The sequence below is a fragment of the Elephas maximus genome, chromosome 6, assembly GCF_024166365.1.
Source record: "Elephas maximus indicus isolate mEleMax1 chromosome 6, mEleMax1 primary haplotype, whole genome shotgun sequence".
NCBI classification, from domain to species: domain Eukaryota; kingdom Metazoa; phylum Chordata; class Mammalia; order Proboscidea; family Elephantidae; genus Elephas; species Elephas maximus.
In genome coordinates, this window is record NC_064824.1 from 87,713,467 (window position 1) to 87,740,749 (window position 27,283).

The 27,283-nt window shown below is 38.7% G+C and overlaps 2 protein-coding genes across 2 annotated transcripts in view; both read right to left on the reverse strand.

The window, feature by feature from the left end:
* SLC40A1 (solute carrier family 40 member 1) lies at nucleotides 1–26,760 on the reverse strand. The gene is made up of 8 exons (XM_049887661.1): nucleotides 26,398–26,760; nucleotides 25,839–25,906; nucleotides 18,961–19,120; nucleotides 16,379–16,494; nucleotides 15,119–15,245; nucleotides 4,499–4,744; nucleotides 2,980–3,636; nucleotides 1–1,630 (listed from the first exon to the last, which is right to left on the reverse strand). The coding sequence occupies exons 1-8, from the start codon at nucleotides 26,438–26,440 to the stop codon at nucleotides 1,317–1,319; spliced, it is 1,731 nt and encodes a 576-aa protein (XP_049743618.1). The 5' UTR covers nucleotides 26,441–26,760; the 3' UTR covers nucleotides 1–1,316.
* The window catches only part of LOC126077915 (translation initiation factor IF-2-like), a 420,687-nt gene that overhangs the window by 226,277 nt on the left and 167,127 nt on the right, over nucleotides 1–27,283 (reverse strand). The window lies entirely within an intron of this gene.

Below are 27,283 nucleotides of genomic sequence, written 5' to 3' on the forward strand. Positions count from 1 at the left end.
TCAAGATTTTAAAAATATTTTTATATAGAAATATTTTACAAAGATTTTACAATGTAGCAAATCATTATGTCATACTGCAGAATGAAGAAAAAGATTAAACCTCAAGGACAAAGAAAGTGCTCATGGCAACGTACTGTAGTCTCAGTGAAAGTGCATAAACAGTTAAGGCAAAGTACCACACTGGTACTGGCATGTTGCAAAATGGCTTGTAAAACAGTTTTTAAAAATACATACAAAAGGTTCTTTTTTTTCCTCCATTCTTCTCAAAGACATTTGAAAGGAATACATTTATGAACATTCTTGCTCTACAACTATGTAAAAATAATTCCTGAGTACAAAACAGTAAAAGCAAAAATGCTCTGTGTTAAAAGTAAATCAAACGATTTATAAAATAAAACCTTTCTTAGTGCGGGGTTTCCTTCTACATTTAACTTTCCAGGCGTAAGACTTAGCCTACTTTTCCAAGCTAGAGGAGGTCATTAATGATGGCGGCATGAATTAAATTTGGATCTCACTCTTCTGTATGACTTCTAGCTTCTATGGTCAAACTATTAGCATGTTATATTTGAAAACTACTGGCATATTTGAAGTTCTTATATACCCACTGCGTTATAAATCTACAGCTTTGCTTCTACCTGCACCTTATGGGTCGCCATTTTATGAAGTACTATACATATGCTTATTAAAATATTTCGCCCTATATGCTGATAAAAATATGAAAGTGCTCCCTCAAGTTAAGCCATAAGCCCTATTGGAGAATTCTAGTTAAGTATTTAGTTTCTCCACATACATGCAAATCCCTTAAGATCAATAGAATCAGTAAGGATAATACTGGTTATCAAACTTTAGCCTTCATACTTAGAGTAGAATTTATTTGTTTTTATAGTACAAATGAGAATAAGATACCAAAAAAGTAAACTTACTTGAACAAGAATGAGTTTTAGGGAAAAGTGACATATCTGAATTCTAGTACAGGTAATAAATATCTGCCAAGGAATAATTTGATCCACATCACTCCTTTATGTAAAATTTTATCTGCTCATGAGAAACAGGGAAACTTGGTGTCACCAGTTTCTTTTCCATATGTAAACTGAGTTTTTCTTTTTCCTATTATTTGTCTATCTCTGAATGGAAGGGAAATTAACCACCTCACTTCAGCTGACTTAGGCTTCTTAGTGAATAGCCTTTAGCCCTCAAAGCACAGCTGTGAGAAAACTAGAGAGAAACACCCAATGATTTATAGGAACTTTAAAGTCTAAAATAAGCACATGTGCTCTATATAATCTAGTAACAGGTATAGCAACAGTTAAACTGTCTCACACAACAGATGTATTACTTTGATTTCCATTCGTGACTTCATTTTGATCAGGACCACAAGCAAAAAGCCGGTAGCCCAGAGTTTTTTGGGCAAATCGAAAATACATAATGTGGCCCATGGCCACAAAGGAGACTGAAATCAATACGAGCAAGCCAAAAGCTTCAGGATTCGGAGCCAGGATGACCATGATGAAATGCAGAAGATCAAGGAGATAGTTCATAGAGTTCTGGACACCATTAATAATGCCTCTTTCAGATTCGATTACATTTTCTTGCAGCAGCTGTGTCACAGTTAAATCAAAAGACCAAAGACCTATTAAAAAAAGATATTTTTTTAGAAGACTGAATGTTAACTTATAACCCGTACATTTCAGATTTATAGGTATAAATTTGTTGACATATGCAAAATATACATTTTGGCCCTGCTGCTTTAGCCAAAAAAAAAAAAACTGCCATCCAGTCAATTCTGACTCATGGCGACTTCACTGGGTTTCCGAGGCTGTAAACCTTTACAGAAGCAGACTACCACATCTTCCTCCCGCAGAGCCACTGGTGGTTTCAAACCACTGACCTTTTGGTTTGCAGCTGAGCACTTTAACCATTGCGCCACCAGGGCTCCTGTGCTGCCTTAAAGTCACTTACATATTTTTAACCATAGCCTTGTCTTAGAGAATTACTTTTGATTAATGAATCCCAGGTTATTAATGCATTCACAAAGTGATTTTTTACTTCCCTAATCTCCAAACATTTAAATTTCTGTTTTCCTATGATTATTTATATTACAAAAGAAAAACTCTAAAGTCAGAAACATAATAAATCCTGTTGCAAGTACTAGCATTTTGAAAGCTTAAACTAAATGGAACTAATAGATTGTTATGGTTAAAGTGTAACCATAACATAGCCACAAGCAAACTTCAAGCCATTAGTGCATTTACTGCTTCGGCTCTAAAGCCCCTACAATAAAGCCGTCTTGCTTCAATATTAATGTCTTTGATAAACTAATGAACATGCTTTGAATCACAAGATAAACATGGTTTCATTTTAAAAAAGAATTTGGCCAGGGGTTATTCATCAGTACTCTATTAATGATTACTTAAATTTTGCTTTGTAAGAAGTCTTCACATTAAGTTTCTTTCCAGAGCTATAAAATCCATTTGTGTGGCAAGGTATATAACACACATCAGCTATAGAGGACCTCTGATTTTTTTTTTCCTATCTACTATGCCATTTTTTAAAAACCAAAAACACTATCTTTTTCACCTCATCCCATAGACATAGTCTCTAAATTACAGTTCTTCTGGTAGAGTTATAGCAATGTAGGCTCTAAATTGCTAAATGACAGTAAAATTATCATAGCTAATATCTTTTTTTAACCAATGAATTAAATTATAAGGGTAAATACCTAAGATGTTCATTTAGAAAATATTTTCAAGACCTAAACATGTTTTAAGAAAGTATATGTATATAAACACACACACATAGTTATTTTAAAGGTAAAATAAAATTTTCATAATAAAAAACTAGACTGTACATAAGTATAAATGGATTTTTGCTTAAATTACCATTCAAGGGAATATTTCAGATCGCTGATTACTGAATTTTCTGTCCCCACATGGTAACATGACACTTCAGTTAATTAATATACAAAAAGAGATTTCTTACCAATTCTAGCAGCAATGACGCCTGCAAAGAGCAGACTGACAGAGATTATGGGCACAGATTGAGGACTCATCTCTGTGGCAGTAATAACAGGACCAGACCCATTTGACGTGTGCGTTTCAGTTGAAAAGGTGGGGTCAGGTATTTTTGTAGTTGTAGGTATGGGCGGTGGCTCGACTTGAATGAACCTAGAACGGATATCCTCAAAAGGAGAAACAGACAAGTCCAAGGGACTTCCAGGCATGAATACAGAGATCACGCACAAGATCAAACAGGAAAGCTGTGCAACTCCTGAGATCAGACCAGTCCGAACCAGGCCACATTTTCGGCGGAGCCAAGTAAAAGCCACAGTTCCCATGATTCCAGTTATGGCTGAAGCTCCCATCAAAATACTGAGGATGGAACCGCTCAGCCCCTGAGTATAGGCGTACCCTGTGGTGATGCAGTCGAAGCCCAGGACAGTCATGTAGAGGAAAGCAAGACCCATGCCGGCCAGAAATATTGGCTGGTTGTAATAGGAGACCCATCCATCTCGGAAAGTGCGGAAGGGCTCAGCCATCTGGGAGGCACAGCTGGGCTCTTGCTTGTGTTCAAGCTCAAGGATGTTAGGGTCCTTCTCACCCATTAGACGAGTTTCCTCCAGGGGTTTTGGCTCAGTGTCTGTTAATAAAGAATCATCGTCATTTTGGGAGTCTGGGGGGCATTAAAAAATAAGCCAATCATCTTACTGGCATTTTTTTCTTCTCCCCTTCCCCTTTTCCCACGTGTACCCTTGGTCACTACATTCTCTCTTTTCTTTTACTAATAATCTGAGAATTCCAGCCAAGGTACGATCTCCAAGTAACATTTATGTTAAATAAGTAAAATACAAGTGATTAATATTCTCTCTCTCTCTTCCTCCCCTCTCTCCCCTTCTTCTTTTATTTCTCTCCCTCTCTTTCTTTCAGAAATTATACTGCCACTAAAAGTAACTAGCAGGAAAACTCATCAGATAAAATAAAAAAATTACTAAGTCTAGGAAAACACAGCGTCATATTTTCTGGGGCCTTGTTAAGTTCCATTTGCCTAGAAGCCCAACTTCCTCTTTTCTTCTTGGAAAATGTCCACCTCATGTCCTCACTCCCTTTCACTATCTTACAAACAGCCAACATATGGCCATGTAATTTAATTGCTCCTTTGTAGAGTCCTAGGAATTCTCTTGTTCTCTTTTTCTATTGTTCTTCCCATTCTTACGGCTCAACTTTTCCCTGCTATCCCTCAACTAGTCACCCCTCTGTGTTTACAGCAAGCGTTAAGGAAAAGGTTCAGGGTCCCATTCCAGGCCCTTCAGATTCAACCCAGAGCTGTTCCCCATATCCTCTAAAGCCTGGGCTTTGCCTCATTCACCAAAGTGATATATTTAGCCTAACAGAGGCCTTTAGTGGTAATAAAACCTGATGCAAACTCAAAATAGTTTTGGTCTTCACCAGCATTTAAGGTCTGAACATCAGGATAAAAGGACTCATCATCCTGTTGAGTTTACCTTTGTGTACATTCAGCTGTTTCAATTCGGTTTCCTCTACTTTAAGAGCAGCTTTCACAGCTAGAGCAGGGGTTTTCTGGTAAACTTTCCAGAGCAGAAAGTACTCCACACACATGGACACCAAATTCCAGCCCGAAATGAAACCACAGCCGATGACTGGGGAGCCAAATGTCATAATCTGGCCAACAGCCATGGGGGCCAAGATATTGGTTAACTGGTCAATCCTTCGTATTGTAGCATTCATATCTACAGAGCCAGGTGAAAGAGACAGGTAAGTATAACCTATCAAAGAGAGACTGTTATACTTACAAAACATAGGGATATAAACTAAGAGCATAGATTCCTACTACATAAATTTCTAAAAAGCACTCTGTGGATAAACCATTTTGTTAGAAAAACATTTATTGTTTTGATCAAGTCACACTAAGCATGCCTTAAAAACCACTGTTTTCTTGGCGTTTTATAAATTAGTCTAACACCAACTTTTAAAATGAATGCAAGTCACTCTATATTCATTTTTTCAACAAATTTATTTTTTTATTATATAACCTCACTCTTTTGTGTGTGTGTGCTTTAGATGAAGGTTTACAGAGCAAATTAGTTTCTCATTAAACAATACTCATGTTGTTTTGTGACACTGGTTGCCTACCCCCTGACGTGTCAACACTCTCCTCTTCTCGACCTTGGGTTTCCCATTTCTATTAGTCCAGCTTTCCTGTCCCCTCCTGCCCTCTTGTCCTTGCCCCTGAGCTGGTGTGCCCATTTAGTCTTGTATAAATGGTTAAGCTATGTGTATTATTGTTTGTTTTATGGGTCTGTCTAATCTTTGGCTGAAGGGTGAACCTCACAAGTGACTTCATTACTGAGTTAAAAGGGTGTCCGGGGGTATTCAATAAATATTTATTGAATGCTTATTAAAAGCTGGCAACATTCTAGGCACTAAGAAAAGAATACCCTTTATTATCTTTCTCTTCATTTACATTCTAGTACGAAGAGAAAGATAATAAATCATCATGCATATAAATACACATCGTATGTCAGATGTTCATTAAATGCTATGGCAAAAAAAATTAAGCAGAAAAGAATAGCAAGGGCTCAGATGAAAAGGAGGATTTTTGTTTTAAGGGGTAGGGGAGGAGTCACTGGAAAAGGGGGGCATCAGAGCAAAACCTTAAGTGGAAAGAGGCAAAAAAGTGAGCCATGTGGATATCAACAAAAGAGAATTTCAGACCAAGGGAAGTGTAAAGTCCTAGGGCAACAGAAGCATGCCTGGCGTGTTAGAGGAACAGCAAGGAGTCAGTAGGGTTAGAAATGAGTGAGGGAGGGACAGGAAAAGATGAAGTCAGAGAATAGGGGAAGATGGCGCAATTATATTGGATCTGTGGACAGGAAACCATTGGAAGGTTTTGAACAGAGAGGTAGTACAGTCTGATTCATAATTTAAAAGTTTCATTCTGTTGAGAAAAGATTGTGGGATAAAGGGAAGTGGAACAGTAGGCAGAGGTGGAGGCAAGGAGCTAGGTGGGAAATGAATAGTAGTAACAATAGCAATGGAGCCCTGGTGGTTCAGTGGTTAAGAGTTAGGCTGCTAACCAAAAAAATCAGTAGTTTCAATCTACCAGTCACTCCTTGGAAACCCCATGGGGCAATTCTACTCTGTCCTATAGGGTTGCTATGAGTCGGAGTTACAGCAAAGGGTTTTTAACAATAGAAATGGGGAGAAACAGGTCAAGATATACTGGAAAGGTAGAATGAGGAGGATTTGCTAACAGATTAGGTATGGAATGTGAGAGAAAGAAAGGAATCAAGGATGACTCTCAAGTTTTTGGCCTGAGCAACTGGAAGTACAGAGTTGCCATTAACTAAAAAAAAGGGAAAACTTCAGAAGAATTAAGCATTTGATTTCGGAGATGTGATTTTGAATGGCCTACTGATAATCGATGTCACTTTGAGGACTAAGGTGTGCCTGACTCAAGCCACGGTATTTTCAATGGCCTCATATGCATCATATGCATGCAAAAGCTGGACAATGAAAAAGGAAGACTGAGGAAGAATTGACGCCTTTTAATTATGGTATTGAATACACCATGGACTGCCAGAAGAACAAATAAATCTGTCTTGGAAGAAGTACAGCCAGAAAGCTCCTTAGAAACAAGGAAGGGAAGACTTGGTCTCACGTTCTTTGGACATGTTATCAGGAGGAACCAGTGCCTAGAGAAGGACATCATGATTGGTAAAGTAGAGGGTCAGCAAAAAAGAGGAAGACCCTCGACAAGATGGGCTGACACAGTGGCTACAGTGATGGGCTTAAACAATTGTGAGGATGGCACAGGACAGGGCAATGTTTTGTTCCGTTGTAGATAGGGTAGCTCAATGGCACCTAACAACGACAACAACTGACAATTGAGAAGTCATGAAAATAGGCAGTTGAGTACATACGCCTGGAATTCAGGGAAGAAGCATGGACCAGATTTGCAAAGTGTAGGCATTGTTGATTTTTAAATATAATGAAACTGGAGTGGATCACCAAGAAAGTGAATGTAGATCAAGAAGACAGGAGGTCTAAGGAATGAGTTCAAAATGCAACAAAGTTCAGAGGTCAGAAAGGTGGGGTGGAACTAGCAAAAGACAAGGAAACCCAGGAGGGTGTGGTGTCCTAGTAGCCAAGTGGAGACAGTACTTCAGACAGGAGGGAGTAATCAACTATGTCATGTGTTCCTGATAGGTCAAGATAGATAAGCACTGAGAGAAGCACCAGATGCGGTCACGTGGTGGCTATCAGGGACCTCCAGGGGTTTTGGTAGAGTGGCAGAGCAAATGCCTGATTGAAGCTGGTTTAAGATACTAAGTACACAACTCCATGGGACACCATTTATATCCTATTTTAAGTCGGTGGCACCCCCCTCCCCCCAGAGCACTATGGGAATGTTTCCTCCTGGGTTTATGAAAAGCGATGTTCTAGCCACAGAAAAGAATTGAAAAGAGTGAGCATAAACAATTCTTTTTTATAAGTTTTGCTAAAAAGGAGAACAAAGAAGTGGGGTGGTAAGGCAGGAAGTGTGGTAAAGATGGGTATTTTTAGAAAGGGCAAAATTATAGATGTTTATATGCTGATGGGAATGATAAAATATATGAGAAAGATGAAATCTGAATCTACTACACAAGTAGAGTGGTTGTCCTTTGACAGAAACACAAACAATACGGCAATAGTAACATGAATATGGAGAATATACATGGCTTTAGGTACAGGTAGGAAGAGAGACATGACGGTAGGAGCACATGCAGGTTCTCTTCTCATTTCTTCCATATTCTCAAAAAATAGAAAGCAAGGTCATCAGAAAAGTGAGGATGGGGGAGGAGGTAAAGAATGTATGAGGAGAGAGAAGAAAACATCGAGACAGTCATCTAGGAAAGTGGGAGAAGGAAGGGACCAGGGAAAATGGTATGATCATCCAGCAACATGAAAGGGCCAACTTGAACCCAGCGATCGTGAACTTTAGAGTAGTAAGCAAGCATGTATGCTTTTCTCCGCCCATGCTCAACTGTGGAGCACTGGATTTAACCAAGTTCTTACATACCAAAATAAGAGGAGGCAAGTGTGTTCAGGGTACATGCTAGCAGATGATTGTAATGATTGACCTTGGGATTGAAGCAGGATAAGGAAGTGAGACAAAAGAGGGGTCATGAACAGGGAAAAGGTACTGGAATCAAGGACTTAAAGATGTCAATGAGGTGGGAGGATTGTTGGAGTTGGGGTACCAGAAGAATTGAGCTGGAAAAATAGGAGATGTTAGTTCAAGAGATGGGTGCCTAAGATTGAAATTATGGAAAGAGAGGATTTATTGGTGATGACAAAGTCCAGGGTATAACTACAGCTGAGTCAGGGTAGAGAACAATGAAGGAGAGGAAGTGGAAGTCAAGAAAATGATCTACTTTCTCATTCTCTGTTTCACAAGGTAGAGTGAAAATAAGGCAAGTCTTTAAGGGATTCCTTAGGTGAAAAGCAGTACGTGACTAATAAGTACACTAACAGAAAATTGCCTTTGTTCTTTCTCTAATTCTTTCTGGTCCTCAATTACCTTCCACTTAGTCCTTGAGTACATAATGCTTACTTGATAACAGGAGAACTTTGACAGATTTCACCTTTCACTTGAGAGGCAAAGGCAGTTTTCATTGATTTTACACATGACTGGTTTTGCAGGGGCTTCACTAACTTCCATCTGCCTCCCATTAATAAGGTTCCAACCTAATGCTAACAAAGAAGTATAGAAGTGACCCAAATAACTGGATAATTTGAATGCACAAAATAAATTAAGGAAACACTTGAATCTTAAAGTCCAGAACAATAACCAAAAAAAAAGTTATTTAGTAAAAATTATTTGTTACTGTACTATTTCTCTACCCGAGTTTTCAAATGCATATGGAGTTTCTCAAAGCCATGAATTTCTATCTTTAACATTATACTTTGGCAGTTAATATTTAGGTGTCAGCAGAAATGTAGTTTCAGCAAAAAAGCTTTTTTTTCCTCCAAAGCAGAATGGGTTAAATAAAAAGAACTACCTAATAATTTTACTGGTAACAGGATAGAGAAGAATCATTCTTCTAAATTTATACTACAAATTTATATTAATTCTTATTAAAAAACACAAATCTGTGCTCATATAATTGCAATTTAACTGTTTTCAGCTATAGTTGTGGACCAGAATATGGCATTAAGTAACTACTTGCCATTATAAATCCATTGCCATCAGGTCAATTCTGACTCATAGTGACCCTAGTATAGGACAGAGCAGAAATTGTCCCATAGGGTTTCCAAGGCTATAATCTTCACGGGAGCTGAATGCTGCATCTTTCCCCCATGGGGCAGCTGGTGGTATGGAACCACAGACCTTTCGATTAGCAGCCAAGGCTTTAACACTGCACCACCAGGGCTCCTTGCACTTATAAAGAGGATATCATATCTTAATACTGGAACAATTTAAAAAAGATATTTGCTGAGAAACTAGCACGTAGCAGGCTTGTTTAACCCAAAAAGAAAAGAATTTTTATCAATTGAGTTCAAACATGAAATTTATCTGCCATAATTGGTCAAGTTTAGTAGCAGATTTTCCTTTAGAATTGTGGGCAAGAAAAACCTCAGAAGCTATTAACAGTGACTCACAAAGGCAATAAGGAAGGAAGTGAAGCAGCAGATGGAGTTAAAAGGCCGGGAAAAGGAAGTGAGTTTAAACAGGTTGGAGAGGCTAAGGGTTATGATACAAGAATATGTTTGAAAAATAAAAACCACTAAAGTACCTAAAAAAATTGGCTAACAGATTAATTACCAGTATCTCTTTATATGAAAAACACTATCCTTTCTGAGGTTATCTAAATTGGATGGTGGCAGCTATATTTTGGCCTGATGCCGCTGAAATTCTAAAAATTTTTAACCTTGCTAGGGAAATTTCTCCTGTTCTTTCCCCTCAGTGATACAGCTTCCAATTTTAAACCTGCCTCGAAATCAAGAAACACTGGGATATTAAAAGGAAGTGGAAATAGTTAGCATCCAGCTCACAGCCTTTATTCTTTAAGTATACACCTCTTCTCCTTCAGCTACACACACATACACATGACACTCAGAACGCACACAGATTCAGCCTTCCACACCTAGTACCCGGCTTGGGGTTTCTAACAGTCTCTGCCAGCAACCCTGAAAAACCGGCCTGCATAAACCTAAATTATTCCTGACTATGTATATCTCCGTACAAAGACACAACGTCAGAGGTGCTCAGGGCACCAGCTGCAGTCACTTCCAGGTGTACTTTTTCCCTTCTTTCTTTGATTTTTCCTTTATTTCCATCTTTTTCTTGGCTCAACTTTTACTCTGCTTTATGGCACAAAAAATTCATAGTTAGACCCTTGCTGAACCCCTAAATTAAAGAAGTTTCTGTATCTTGCTCTGAACAACACAAATTCCGAGGTTAAACTTCAGAAAAGACAGCATGTAGGTTTTCCTTTATTCATATACTAACTCGCACTCCTGCCTGGATGTGAAAGAATACCACATGCCAAAAACTAACTTAGAGTGGACAAGAATTGAAAGACTTAAGCTTGAGAAATTCCAGAACATTAGAAAATCAACTGGTTGGCCTAGATTCTTCCAAGCTGTAATAATAATCATATACAGAGGACCAGCTGAGAGATGGCCAGTCACGTTTTTTTGTTGTTCTTCTCCTGGGACATTACAAAGTTATATGGGATTTATCTACCTATCCATTGAGAATAAGCTAAAAATTCTGAATAACTTTCTCTTTACAGAGCTATTCTTCAAAATATATCAAGATAGATACATTTTGAAAAACTAGAAGAGCCAAAATGAGTTCAGTTAAGAAGTTTGGATAAGTGAGAGGAAATCATTTTAAAAAGCCAACATTTTTTCCAAAATATATTCCAACAAACACATGTAACCTATTTTCAAAATCTATGCTTTTGAAATGTGTCAAGGTTGTATTCTGACACCATACTTATTCAATCTCTATGCTGAACAAATAATCCGAGAGGCTGGACTATACGAAAAATGTGGCATCAGGATTGGAGGAAGCCTTATTAACAACCTGCCATATGCAGATGACACAACCTTCCTTGCTGAAAGCGAAGAGGACTTGAGGCACTTACTGATGAAGATCAAAGACTACAGCATGGATTATATGTCAACATAAAACAAAAATTTTCACAACTGGACCAATATTGTTGTTGTTGTTGTTAGGTGCCATTGAGTTGGTTTCGACTCATAGCGACCCTATGGACAACAGAATAAAACACCACCCGGTCCTGCGCCATCCTTACAATCATTGTTATGCTTCAGCTCATTGTTGCAGCCACTGTGTCAATCCACCTCGTCGAGGGTCTTCTGCTTTTCCGCTGACCCTGTACTCTGCCAAGCATGATGTCCTTCTCCAGGGACTGATCCCTCCTGACAACATGTCCAAAGTATGTAAGACACAGTCTCGCCATCCTTGCTTCTAAGGAGCATTCTGGCTGCACTTCGTCCAGGACAGATTTGTTCGTTCTTTTGGCAGTCCATGGTATATTAAATATTCTTCTCCAACACCACAATTCAAAGGCGTCAACTCTTCTTCGGTCTTCCTTATTCATTGTCCAGCTCTCACATGCATATGATGCTATTGAAAATACCATGGCTTGGGTCAGGCGCACCTTAGTCTTCAGGGTGACATCTTTGCTCTTCAACACTTTGAAGAAGTCCTTTGAAGCAGATTTGCCCAATGCAATGCGTCTTTTGATTTCCTGGCTGCTGCTTCCGTGGCCGTTGATTGTGGATCCAAGTAAAATGAAATCCTTCACAACTTTAATCTTTTCTCTGTTTATCATGATGTTGCTCATTGGTCCAGTTGTAAGGATTTTTTTTTCATATTGAGGTGCAGTCCATACTGAAGGCTGTAGTCTTTGATCTTCATTAGTAAGTGCTTCAAGTCCTCTTCATTTTCAGCAAGCAAGGTTGTATCATTTGCATAATGCAGGTTGTTAATGAGTCTCCCTCCAATCCTGATGCCCCGTTCTTCTTCATATAGTCCAGCTTCTCAGATTATTTGTTCAGCATACAGATTAAATACGTACGGTGAAAGAATACAACCCTGACACACACCTTTCCTGACTTTAAACCAATCAGTATCCCCTTGTTCTGTCCAAGCAACTGCCTCTTGATCTATGTAATGGTTCCTCATGAGCACAATTAAGTGTTCTGGAATTTCGATCCTTCGCGATGTTATCCATAGTTTGTTATGATCCACAGTCGAATGCCTTTGCATAGTCAATAAAACACAGGTAAACATCCTTCTGGTACTCTCTGCTTTCAGCCAGGATCCATCTGACATCAGCAATGATATCCCTGGTTCCACGTCCTCTTCTGAAACTGGCCTGAATTTCTGGCAGTTCCCTACTGATATACTCTTGCAGCCGTTTTTGAATGATCTTCAGCAAAATTTTGCTTGCATGTGATATTAATGATATTGTACTATAATTTCCACATTTGGTTGGACCACCTTTCTTGGGAATAGGCATAAATATGGATCTCTTCCAGTCAGCTGGCCAGGAAGCTGTCTTCCATACTTCTTGGCATAGACAAGTGAGCACCTCCAGCGCTGCATGTGTTTGTTGAAACATCTCAATTGATATTCCATCAATTCCTGGAGCCTTGTTTTTCGCCAATGCCTTCAGAGTGCCTTGGACTTCTTCCTTCAGTACCATTGGTTCCTGATCATATGCCACCTCTTGAAATGGTTGAATATCGACTAATTCTTTTTGGTATAATGACTCTGTGTATTCCTTCCACCTTCTTTTGATGCTTCCTGCGTCGTTTAATATTTTCCCCATGGAATCCTTCACTATTGCAACTCGAGGCTTGAATTTTTTCTTCAGTTCTTTCAGCTTGAGAAACCCCAAGCGTGTTCTTCCCTTTTGGTTTTCCATCTCCAGCTCTTTGCATGGGTCCAGTATTGGTCCTAAGACTGGGCCAATAAGCAACATTATGATAATGGAGAAAAGACCGAAGTCATCAAGGATTTCGTTTTATATGGATCCAAAATCAACAACCATGGAAGCAGCAGTCAAGAAATCAAATGACATACGCACTGGGCAAATCTGCTGCAAAAGACTTTAAGTATTAGAAAGCAAAGATGTTACGTTGAGGACTAAGGTATGCCTGACCCAAGCCATGGTATTTTCAATGGCCTCGTATGGATGCAAAAGCTGGAAAATGAATAAGGAAGACCGAAGAAAAATTGATGCATTTGAATTATGGTGTTAACAAAGGATATTGAATATACCATGGACTGCCAGAAGAGTGAACAAATCTGTCTTGGAAGAAGTATAAACAGAATGCTCCTTAGAAACAAGGATGGCAAGACTTCCTCTCATGTAATTTGGACATGTTATCAGGAGGGCCCAGTCCCTGGAGAAGGATATCATGCTTGGTAAAATGGAGGGTCAGCAAAAAAAGAAGACAACTCTCCATGAGATGGATTGACACAGCGGCTGCAACAATGGTCTCAAATATAGCAACGATTGTGAGGATGGTGCAGGGCTGGGCAGTATTTTATTGTGTTGTAGATAGGGTCACTATGAGTTGGAACTGACTTGATGGCACCTGACAATAACAACATGCTTTTTTACCTTTTGAATTTTAAAACATGGACATGTATTACATACTTAAAATAGTAATGTTAAAAAGAGAAAGTAAACAAATAAAGGACAAAGCCTTTTTTTATAATTCAGAAAGACAAAAGAGATAAGGAATTCTTCCTTTTCAGTAAATGATCAAAGGAAGAAAAGTCAAGGAAAATCACTACTTGACCTCCATAAAGAATCTCCTACAGTCCAGACTCACATGTGCTAAATTTATCCTAAAACCAAAAAAACCCACTGCTGTTGAGTTGATTCCAACACACAGTGACCCTGCAGGACCGAGTAGAACTGCCCGATAGAGTTTTCAAGGACCAGCTGGTGGATTTGAACTGTCATCCTTTTGGTGAGCAGCCTAATGCTTAACTACTGTAATCACTGTGTATTTCTATGTCAATTACAACACTGCTATCAGAAAGCAATGACTCACGCAAATTCTTTTTGTTTTAGATCTTCCACAAACTTTGCTCCCTTTCTCTCCTCACTCCTTTCATCTTTTTTTCCTTCTTCTTCCTTATTTTTTTTAAAAAATCACGTGGTCTAGTCAAGCAAAGTTGCTTGATAACCTCAGTACATAATCTTGCCTCTTTGTCCTAGGATAAGCCATTTAAGTCATCAGGGTATTTACTGTCTGTCAGGACGGCTGGGCAATATATCCATTATCTCAATGACCAGCAGGGTTGATTCAGCTGGTCTGACCAGTAGGTAGGTGTACCCTTTCTCCTTCACCCTATGTAATTATCAATCCAATGTGTGCCTGTGTGTTTCACGGTGAGCAGGGAGAATATATAAAATGAGGTAAGTTATTCTGAGCCCAGGTAATATTGACATAATAGGACATGTTTCTTTGTAAGCACAGTTCGGTCTTTCTTTGGCCACTTGTATATGTTTCCAATGGATAACTAAGACTGTAAGCATCTTAAAAATTGTACTCTGTTTTCTATTTCTTTAGGATTTGTAACAGCACCTATTCTATTACTCATATATAATGTAATAAAAATTATAAATTACAACTTTAAAGTAGAAGAAATTAAATTCTAGAGTCTCTCCTAGAATTGTTTGTTCCATTTGGTTTGGAGAAAAATAATATCCATTGTATGATTGATTCAGTATTTATCCATGTCAGATTTTCATGTTCTAAGTATTAAGCAAACATTTAGAAACACTTGACAGAATAAAAAAGAGAGTTTAAATGAGAGTGTTCTCTTTCTGGGTTTTCATAAAATGAAAGAGAAATTACCTGTCCTAAAAATTAATTTTATAACAGTAAAATAAATCTTCACACTGAGATTGACAATGTAGTAAAGGAAAAGAAAAATACTTTCAACCCATTATTCTCAAAAAATATCTGGAACTATAAAAAAGTCACAGTCTCACTTGCTTCTATTGATTTAAAGTAAATCCTAATATAACCCATTCAGTTGAAAGAGAAAAACAAATTACCTGCTAATTTGCTTCTGTCTTCTCCTGCAACAACAACAATCCAGTCCCTCTGGATTGTGATCGCAGTAGCGGTACTAGCCAAATTTGCAATATTTGCAATACTGATGATCAAAATATAGCAGGAAGTCTAAGGAGTTGCAAGAAAAAGTTGAGTTAAAATGTCAGTTATATTATCACACTGGACCCACCTATCCATGCAAGGTACTTTAAAATGGCCTTTGGTAATACAATAATAAAATTCTGGTTTTAATTTCACTTATAAGAAATCATTTTACTTTGCACACATGAAACAATAAATACCAGAGGTCAAGTGAAAGGATATATATCTTCCTATTCTGAATCATTTTTAGTACACACACTATAAAAATTCTAATAGCCTGTATACATTTAGGTGATATAGCTTATCGTAAAATGTGAACACATTGCTTGTTTCTAACATTTTTCGTACAAATATCTCCTCTGGAAAGAACACTAAAGAGGAAATGAGAAGATCTGTATTTAAATCGGAGCTCTGATTATAGGGATTACAACTAATGTCACATTAACAATATGTGTATAAATTTTTGTATAAGAAATTAACTTGAGCTGCAAACTTTCACCTAAAACATGATAAATCAATAAAAATAAATCGGAGCTGATACTTTCTAGTTGCATGACACCAGGCAATTAACTAACCTTACTTTGCCTTAGTTTTTTTAATCAACAAAATGAAGGACTAGACTAGAAGATTTCTAATGTCCTCTCTAGCTTTGAAATTCCATAATATCAATCCAAATCTACATAAAAGTTTCAACATGGACATCAAACCCAGTGTTTTCCATCCTACCATATCCCTCTCCTCTTCTACTTCAAGCCACATCCTCAGACAGAAATACCAATTACTACTGGAGGAACACAATCATGACATATATGTAACATTTTTTACACAGTGTGAACCAATTACAGATTAATGCTAATGAGCTTAAAACTAACAGTTAAATTACAATAAATTTATGGAAATGTCATTAAAAACCAAAAGGACAAAATTTAAATTTAAACAATACTTACTGAGTACCTGTCTGTTATGGGAAAAAAAACTGTAAGGGATATTAGACATAAACCACCCCCCACCAAAAAAAAACTGTTGGGGATATTAGACATAGATATCAATATTAAAGGGCACATTTGCAAAAAGACACCTCCTATCCTCCAAGGGTTTTCATCTTTTACCACTACCAGGTGTTCCATTTTTTGAAATCAAGTATCTCATTGAGAACTTACAAGAGCCCATCCATGGTACATGGTCAGAAGCTCGTCTTTATGTAAGAAAACTATCATCAGGATGATTCCACACAGGATGACCGATACATTCTGTACCACCAGGGAAGTCTGGGCCACTACAAAGAGGGAAAAACAAAGTGTTCACTATACCAAACTTCTCAGTAGGGCTGTTTTTATCCACACATCACTGTTCTACATGCATAATTCTTACAAGAGAAAAGGTTTTCCTGGAGTAAATCCTGCCTCAACTACCTCAACTATTCCCACTATGAGCCAGGAGATCACACCAGGCCAGTAAAACTTGCAGAAAGAATGATGAAGTACCCACAACTTTTTCTCTATCAGTTGGAGTCATTCATAACTACTAAATTTTCATTTATTCTCTTGAAAGTTTACTAACATAAACAGAATTACTACATAGAGAAGATCCATTTTTCATCTGTTTTTTGCTTAAGCATGTGCCTAGCTAAAACAAGAATATGTAGGTAGTTATGGAGAAGGTTAAGGAAGAGATTATTGAATCCATAACCTCCTACATAGCCAGCTGAATCTGGTAAGATATGATGGAATGGGTAAATAAAAAAAAAAAATAGGAAAGACAAAATTTGTCAAGAATAAAGCAGCAGTATGTTTCTTTTGGCATATTAATGCCATCTGTAAGAAATTCTAAGCTATACCTTTCCTCACAGGAAATGAGAGCTTTCTGATCATGAGGTAGCCATATGGATAAAGCACTGGAATAAGAACAGGTAAGGACACCTGGCAGTCTTTTCTCTGTCACTAGGTAGATGATCTAGGGAAAGATACCTAACATTTCTGTGCTTTAGTGCCTGTGACGGTAAGGTGAGGATGGTAATACCTGCCTTTCTTATTTTATAGGGTCATTATAATGCTCAAATAAAATACTTACGAAAGCATTTTGAAAAATACAAACGATTGGATATGTAAAGTATAATTACAGGTCTTGTCTTCAAGGATAATAAAGCTCATACTGGCTTGAAAGATGATATCAAAGCTTCAAGATAAATCAAACTGCTTTCTGAAAGTGGTTTGAAATAAAATCCTAACACATAATTCATTCATACTTTCATGCATTCATTCATTGTGCTAGAATTAAATATTAACTGAACGAGGTTCTTAGCTTCCAGGAGCGGAAGACAGGTATGTGAACAGAGTTATAACAGTGTAAGGGCAGTAGAGAGGTATTAACAAAGCTTTGTGAGCTCAGAGAGGAAGGAGTGGTTAACTCAGCCTACAGGCATCAAGGAAAGTTTCTCATGGAGGGTGACACATAAGCTGATTATACAGAATCACTCTCTTCATCCAACTCAGCATTTTTCCCTAAACTACAATCATAAAACCCAAAACCCATTGCCCCTAAGTTAATTTCAACTCATAGCAACCCTACAGGACAAAGTAGAACTGCTCCATAGGGTTTCCAAGGAGCAGCTGGTGGATTGGAACTGCCGACTTTTTGCTCAGCAGTCAAGATCTTAACTACTACACCACCAGAGCTCCACCTACAATCATAGTACTCAACAATCACAAGACTAAAGGTTCCTAAGTATAATATTCCTATGTATGATGATCTATAGGGTCACTATGAGTCAGAATCAACTTGATGGCAAGGGTTTGGTTTTTTTTTTTTTTTTTAATGATTATCTAAATAAGTAGGAGTTTTTTTTTTTTTTCTGGAATACATAACATTTTTCTATATGCATTCTGGTCTACCCATTCTCAAAACTGAAAAAAATATTTGTCTTGACCATTTTACTAATAGCATCAAGTTCTAGAATTTGATAATCCAGGTTGCTCCATATCCAGAAGTAGTCATTGCAAGAAACTGACACTATCTCAGTCTTTCCCCAATGTCTAAGGCAGGTATGCCAGGTCTTGGCATGACCCACTGAGAATTCAGGAGAATGCTGCTCTCTATAATTATCCACACTGCCCTATACCCTGGATAATTAAATTGCTCAATCATTTTCTCCCTTTCCTGTATAAACGGAATGATCTCAGTATTAATGCTCTGGAAAAAATGTTACTATATTATTATTTCTTCTTTTTCCCTAAAAAGAAATAATTCAGCTCTTTGTGATCCAGGCTCAGATATTCTCCTTTGAATCTATATTTAGTTTTCAATTTTTCTCCTGCCACATACACAGACACCACTATATGAAACACAGTAACCCAGAGGACAGATATTAAAACCATCCTAGGAACATCATACTAGAGGAACTCATGCTGACAAAGGCACCTAGAGTTAAGCAAACTTTTAATGTTTGACATGGTTCCCAGAAAAGTGCCAGGATGTTAATCATTAACGTCTGGAATTTATGAACAAAGATACAAAAAAAAAAAGTTATTACACCTCAGGTGTCCTGGCAACCCAACATTTTGTAGGAGTCACAGGACCCTCAATGTGGGGGTCCTGCCACCAAGCACCCAATCCCTTGAGGTGGGGCATATATAACACCGAGTTAATCACAGTGCTTGATCTTGGTTTGTTTTTTCTTCTATTACAGAAGTAGCTCAGGCACTGGTCTTTTTAGAAACAAGGGCTTAGTTATAAGAACACTCACCTTTAAGTCTGGCGTTCTTATCCACCCAATCACCAATGATGGCTCCCAGGAACAAAACAGATCCTGCCACCACCAGCCCGTAGACTGCAGTCAAGAGGAGGCTGTTTCCATAGAGCTCTACCAGAAACACAGACACTGCAAAGTGCCACATTCGATCTCCCTTGAATAAGAAAAGAAGAGGCTTTGATAAGATATTTTTACCTTCTAGTCAATGGTACTCAGGAAGTTGCTTCCTTATCAAAAGGGTACTTCCCACCTGCATCATCAGACTTTCAAAGTCAACGATTCTTGTATGCATTGAACATGGGGCAGGTATTAAAATAGTTCATCCTGGCACTGTAGAAAATATTCTTGCCCAAATACTAAGTAAACTCTGAAAGCCATGATATTAATGAAACACGCAAACTTGTTATCATTCCAGGAAAAAAAATATATATAGTTTCTTGACCCAAGAATGTTTTTTGAGACAAAGCTTGTTTCCTGTGTGCCAGGTTTCTACTTGGGGCTGGAATTTGCCCATCCTGATGTGACAGGCATAAAATTATTTTCTATTGAACCAGAATAAATGACAGTATAGTTTACAAATACTAGCATGCCTTTAATGTCAAAAAAAAATCAGTTGCTCAATGTATAAAGAAATAGGCATAGACTATATGATCTCTAGAGTTTCATTTACCTTTAACATTCTATTTCATGAATAAATTTCAAAGCCACCCAACAGCAGGGTGACCAGAAAGATGAACTTAAAAACGGCAAATTCTAGCACATCGTGAACCCAGATATCAGAAATAAATTTAAATGTAATATTTAATTTAAATGTTTTAATTTAGATGGGTTTTGAAAGAAAAAAAAGACATTTCTTCACACAGACTCAGTATGTAGGGGGTTTTGGAATTCATTACTACAAAATCTAGTATAAGTTTAACAAAGCTTTTAAATGAGTCAGGTAAATGAATACATAAGAAATCAATAATGGACCTTATTAAGAGACTTTAGGGTCCATCCCTGGCCTCTGAGGTTAACATCAAGAAGAACAATAAAGTTCTTTAGCAATTTATCTCTGGTTATCACTACCGGAGACTAAATTCCCAGACTGGGTTCTGTATAGATTTGACCCTATTCTTAATGGTCCTAGTTCTTTCTAAAACCTGTTAACGTCTTCTTGATAAATTTAATACATGACAAGTAAAGTATTATCTTGGTATGTCAAACGATTTAAAAAAGTTAAAGCCAAGACAACAATCTTATGTACTCAAAATTTATATTGATGCATGCTAGCAATCATGTAAGGAGCCCTGGTAGTGTAATGGTTAAGCGCTCAGTTGCTAACCGAAAGGTCAGCAGTTCAAACTCACCAGTGGCTCTGCAGGAGTAAAGACCTGGAGATCTGCTCCCATAAAGATCATAGCCTAGGCAACTCTATGGGGCAGTTCTACTCTGTCATACAGGGTCGCTATGAGATGGAATCGAGTCAATGGCCTAGAACGACAATAGCGATCAGGTAAAATAAGCTTAGTGCAGGCCAGTAGTTCTCACCCAGGAGTGATTTTACCCCCCTGGGATCATGTGGCCCATGGAGACATTTCAGGTTGTCACAACTGCGTGGGAGTGCTATTGGCATCTAGTGGATAGAGGTCAGGGATGCTGATGATCATCCTAAAATGTACAGGACACTCCCCTACAACAAAAAATTATCCAGCCCAAAATGTCAATAGCTCCAAGGTCAAGAAACCATGTTTTAGGGGATTAGAAGCATAATTTTGAATCACAATTTAAAATTAACATAAGAGTCGGACTTTGGAGGATGAGGTGGATATAGTCATGTAAACATTAAAATAAATAAATAAGCAAAAAACACTGGAGGCCCTTAGCACCATGTTTGAAAGACTGGTACTCACTTGATAGCCTGGGAAGTGGGCTCTAGAACTTGCTATACCCTCAACCCTCCGCACAGCACTTTTAACATGACCAGAGTAGGTGCACAACAAATATTTGTGGAATCAACAAAGGAGTGGATGCCAGTGCATCCCTGTTGTGGAACAAAGTGAATATAGAAGAGCTGCAAAAACCTAAACTGATTTATCAACTATATTGTTCCGGTGTATTAGAGTTATTCCATGAATATTCAAGAGGTATGAGGATAAATCATTAATTACCAAGATTAATACCTCTGAGACAGCTTATTTTTTAAATTTGCTTTGATAAACAAATGATAGGAAGTTTTTGCAATTAAATTTTAAGTAGGAATTGGCTAAGATTCAAATACCATTGTACTAAATGACCAGAAAGGTACCACACACATACTATTGTCTGAAACCAATAAAAAGGTAAGTTAATAGAGATGCCAATAAAAACAGCAAACTAAGCTCCCTTCTCAGTCTTTAACATAAAAACAAATTTAGATTTGTTTAGAATAGAACAGGATAGGGAGAGAGAAGGTAATTTATCCAAATCTCCAGTCCTCTGAACAGCTCCAAAAAAAAAGACAGAAACACATAAATACTGAAAATAATAAAAAGCCTCAGTGAGGGAATTTCTTCTTTCTTAACATAAAGAGTAAGAGATTAGCATTCTAATACAGTTGCTTCTTTCTTTTTTGCTTACTCCTATCTTTTTTTCCAAAAGAATTTGTTCTAGATTCCTCTAGAGCAGACCATCAAAATAAGTATTATTAAATGGAAGTTTTCTCTCTTGTTTATCCCTGTATAGCCTACCACCTCCTTGAGGGAAAGAGATGAAATTGTACTCATTACCCCAATTTCCAATGTGGGTAACTAAAGACGCAACAGATTCTAAGCTCGCAAAGAGCCCAAGAATCAGGTAGAATCTAAATGTTGAACGAGTGCAATCTCAAGCCCACCCATTCCTTCCTTATTTCCGTTTCCTGCCTTCCTGATAATCTGCTTACATGTCTGTCTATGCTCACTTGCTCACTCGACTGACAGCAGAATGCCTACTTAATATCTGTGAAAGAATGATCAGGGTCATTAATCCACTTAATATCCATGGAGAGGTTACTATGTACCCAATACTGTTGCAGGCACTAGAGTTTCAGCAGTGAACAAAAATCAACATCCATTTCTTCATGTAGTTCACAATGAAGTGAGCAAAACCAAAAACAAATCTGTAACAGGTGGTTGTGCTGTCGTGTGCCATCAAGTAGATTCTGACTCACAAAGACCCTATAGGACAGGGTAGAGCTGCCCCATAGAGTTTTTCTTTTCTCACTTACTCAGGTACATTCTTGGCGCTGTAGAGGCCAGGCCTACAACTGTGGGGGACCGGGTGTGGTGGTGAATTCTGAAGAAAAAGTAGACTTGTGACCACAAGTTTAGCCACCTCCCTCATACAGTTTAATCATCCATTAGGATTATGTACAGATGGCCATCAGTTTGACTCGTGTGTTGATCTCTCAACTGATTTGTAGTATAGGTTTGGGGAGAGGATGAATGCAGAGAAGTGTAATTAATTACACCCCCTGTTGTTATTATTGTTGTTAGGTGCCTTCGAGTCCACTGGGATTCACAGCTACTTCATGGGACAGAGTAGAACTACCCCATAGGGCCTTCTTGGCTACAGTCTCTATGGGGGCAGACTGCTAGGCTCCTTTTCCTTCACAGCCACCAGTAAGGTTCAAACCACCAAACCTTCAGCTAGCAGCAGAACACCCAACCCTTGTGCCACCAGGGCTCCTATACTGCAACTAATATTACTATAAAAAAAAATAGCTAACATTTATTTAGTGTTTACTCATTTTCTCATATAACTCTCTCAACAACTCTGTGAGGTGGTGTTACTATTATTCCCATCCTACAGATTAGCAGACTGAGGCACGATGACATTCCTAGCAAGCAGTGTCGCTGGAATTTTTTTTTTTTTAACTGGGCTTTAGGTGAAAGTTTGCAGCTCAAGTTACTTTCTTACACAAAAATTTGTACACATATTGTTTTGCGACATTAGTTGCAATCCCCACAATGTGACAGCACACTCCCCCTTTCCACACTGGGTTCCCTGTGTCCATTTGACCAGTTCCTGTCCCTTCCTGCCTTCTCATCTTGCCTTCAAACAGGAGCTGCCCATTTGGTCTCATGTATCTGACTAAACTAAGAAGCACACTCCTCTCCCCGTATGGTTTTCAAGCCTGTAATCTTTACGGAAGCAGACTGCCACATCTTTCTCCTGCAGAGTGGCTGGTGGGTTTGAACTTCCCACCTTTCAGTTAGCATCCAAGCTCTTAACCATTACACCATCAGGTAATACCATTACACCTTATTTAACAGGTTCCCCGTTCCCCCATTGCCGTCGAGTCTACATTTAAATGGTAGTAAGTGTTATGAGGAAAAATAAACTCAGGAGGAATGGGGAGATGATTACAGAAGGCCTCTATAAGCAAAGACATGAGGGAAGTGAGGGCTGGAGCTGTGCAAACATCCGCAATATAAATGGAGACAGTCCACAGAATAATGACATAAGAATCTTTTCATGCTTAGATATATTTTTCTAAAAAAAAAACATAAAATCATATGATAAGCTCCTTGATGATAAAATCCACTTCTTAAACTACATTCTAATAAACCAAAAAAAACCCAAACCCATTGCTGTCGAATTGATTCCAACTCATAGCAACCCAATAGGACACAGCGGAGCTGCTCCGTAGGCTTTCCAAGGAACACCTGGTAGATTTGAACTGCCAACCTTTTGGTTAGCATCCAAACTCTTAACCACTTACACCACCCCCTTTTCACATTCTGTTAGCACACAGTAAAAATGTATTGATCCGTTGGCAGATAGAAATAAAGTCAGAAATAAAAGTCATTCAATCCCACACAATCCTAACCTGAGATAACCATCCATTCTGACATCCCTATGGTCATTGTGTAGGAAACCATGATTTAGCAGGGGCACCAGGGGGATATACAGATATATGTATATACTTAAATATATTAACATACATATTGTGTTGTTATAAAATCAGGCAAAATGCTAAACAAGAGACAAAACCCAAAGATGGAACTACCTGGAGTTGGAAAGTGTTGCTCCTTTTGCTCCCCTTTGCAGTGAGAAATAAAAGTTCACTAAACCATATATAGTTCCTTTTCTTTTTTTTTTTTCCTTTAATTCAGCTTTCCCACAGGAACTCCCTTTGCTTTCTTAAGAGTGTAACTTACTCTAAGATTGGAAAAGTATCTGTCACTTTTCTTGTGGGACTTTTAATTAACATGTTAAAAATATCTCTTATAGTTGCACACATTTTTGGCAAATCTGACCTCCCAGCCCATTAACCAAACCTTAAACTTAATCAGTATTTGGAAGTGGGGTGCCTTCTTCCTCTAAGAGCTGGGTCCTGACCACAAGATGAGAATTTCGGATACTACTCCAACCTCTTGTTATTGATCTTCTTAATACTTAACCATTAGTCACCAACAAGTTGCTGTCGAGTCAATTCCGACTCATAGCGACCCCATGTGTTTTCAGAGTAAAACTGCACTCCATAGGGTTTTCATGGCTGTGACCTTTCGGAAGCATACTGCCAGGCCTTTCTGCCAAAGCACGTTGGGATGGGTTCAAAAAGCTAACCTTTTGGCTATTAGCCAAGTATTCAACTGTGCTACCCAGGAACTCTTCTTAATACTTAACACTTAGTAAGTTAAATTGGGAAGAACAAACTTGGTTTAGATTTATTAAATGCAGTTTAACTAGATTTCTACTTAGAATCATTGGCTATTTGGAATAGAAGCAAACTCATACCAGTTCCACTTTGCTCACGTATATTTGCAGAGTCATCCCTGTCTAAGCCTCAGGGAAGATAGGAGCTTACATTTCTAAACAGCTATCTATGAACTGCTATTCCTTAGACAGCTGATAACCTAGCTTAATAATTTTCCAAGGGCATGAGTACAGGTTTCCTCAAACAATAGGTTAAATTCATATCTTAGGGACAACTCAATAAAAGTTTCCAATTTTTTTTTTTTAAATAGCATTCAAAATATGTTCTCTCAAAATTCTTTCTCCTTATTTATGGCCCTTATTTATGGCCCAATATTTACATATGAGGCATGAATATATCCACATTTATTATTTTTAAACAATAAGAGCAATTGTTTAATTTTTTTAATCATCATAATTAAATACACATCCAGCATCCTTCTGAAATTACTCTTTTGTTGTTTTTTGGTTGATGAAGGAACCTAGGCCCACCAAAATGGTGAGACTTTTCCAAGACCACACAGAAGTCAGAGGGAGAGCTATGAGTCAGTTGCTGATTTTAAAACAACTTAGTTCATTGGATGATAGTTTTCAAGATAGCCTGAGATGCCCCACACATAGCTAATAGCAGATAGAATTTTTAAAGACTAAGAATTTTGTCACCCAGATATTTGCTCTTCGGGTCATTTGTATTTAAATTAATTTTCAAGTACTATTTTTTTATTATTAGCCTATAACCATAAGTCACTCCAGCATTCTACTGTATTTTCTCAGTGCAGCATGCTAGTATTAAATTTGAACAAAAGGAGAAAATGGACCAATATCTCAAAATGTGAAAGCATAGAAGGTATGAGACATCCATCTATTCTTAGTTGTAGATATTACCATTTACTAAGCCTCATAACGCAACATACAATTTGTAAACAATGTAACTATCCTTGCCCTTGTTAATCCCGTCTGTGGATATTTGTCAATATCTATGAAGTTTTCTTTACTAACACCACTGGGAACATAGCTTTGATGAAAATAACTTCTTTGTTATTTCATTGGATAATTTCTCTCTTTAACTGCATGACAAAACTGGAAGTTGGCTTAATGCAATGGGCCCAAATGAAAGCAAACACGAAATTGTGCAACATATGTTGTAAAAATTACTGTACATTCTCACTTACCCAGGTAGATAGAAAATGGCCAAGGTAGAGAAGGAATTTTGCAGAAGTCAGGTAGTTTTCTAAGGATCCTGCAAGCACATACAGGCGGAAAGGTAGTAAGCATATTTAGTCACTTGAGTGAGCTGCTTTACCATTTGTTTTTATTAAAACATGAACATTAAAAACTACGTTGTGGGGTAAGTCATGTACATTTTACCAAGTCACCTAGGAATGGATGCATTGCATTTACTTTACTACTCACTTAAATTCAGCACTACCTGTTGGTCAATAACTGCCCAACTTCACATAAAGTGAAGAAAGCTCTTGTTTCAACATTCTTTAACTTTTTTTTTTTTTAACACAAGACAACCAAACTGCCCAACCCACTCCATCCTTGCCTGTGTGCAAACGCCTCTTCCCAAGCCTTTCTTCCTCAACTCTTGCGAAATCAGTTAAAAGAGCTACAAAGCACTTTGGTTAACAGCTGAGTCACATTACCCCAAAACTTGCGTGGAGGATCTGCTTGTCTCCAAAGCCCAAGCTGTGTTTCCAGCACATGCATTTGGTCAACACAACTCACCACAGCATCCTCCCTGACGGTTTTGATGCCTTGTCCTGGTCATGACACCAGGCGCCCCCGGCTTGCTCTTCTGTTGCTACTGTTGCTGCTGCTGCTCTTCCGAGGTGCTTGTTGTTAACAGGAGTGCAAGGAACAGAAGACAGCACCGCTAAAAACACAACTACCTTGTGCAAAAAGATTCCTACGACTATTATGACAAATAAAAGGAAAACGGCCCGGGGGTCTTCTTTGTGTCTTCTTTCCAAACTTAGCCAACACTGTAGCTGAAGTTGGAAAGGAAAAGCCTTATGGAAGCGGGTTGGGTGCTAACAGCCGCCCGAGAAAGGCCCGGAGCACCGCCGCCCGCGCCGCCAACGCCGCGGCTGCAGCGAGCCCAGCCCAGCACTTATACTGGGCAGGAGGCGGAGCTCCTCTGGCCCGACTCGGGGCCACCCCCTCTCCTTGGGGACACCCGTGCGTCTCCGCGGTGCACTGTCCGGCTCCAGCCGACCCGGCGAGCTGCGCCGCTTTCCACGCCCTTGCCAAGAAGACTCCTTGCGCAAGCGTCCGACTGGCCACAAACAACCTGCGCGGCCTGCGGGAGCCTTCGCCTTGGCCGACTCCACTCGCCGGGTTTTCTGGCCCGCCGAGAAGCCGCCGGAGCCGGGCTGGGGAGGCCCGGAGCGGGGAAGGGGAGGAGGGTGCTTGGACCCCACGGGACCTTGGTGAAGAGCTTTTGCGCAAAGCGAAGCGCGGGTGCTTGAGGGAAGCGCTTCGCATCCACAGCCTGGGCGTTCGAGGGAGAGGAAGGCCTCTGGAGGTCACTGTGCAAAGAGGCTCCAGCCCAGGCTTGGGAGCTCCTTTTTTTCTTTAGATAAAAAAAAATTTTTAAATATGTATACAAATA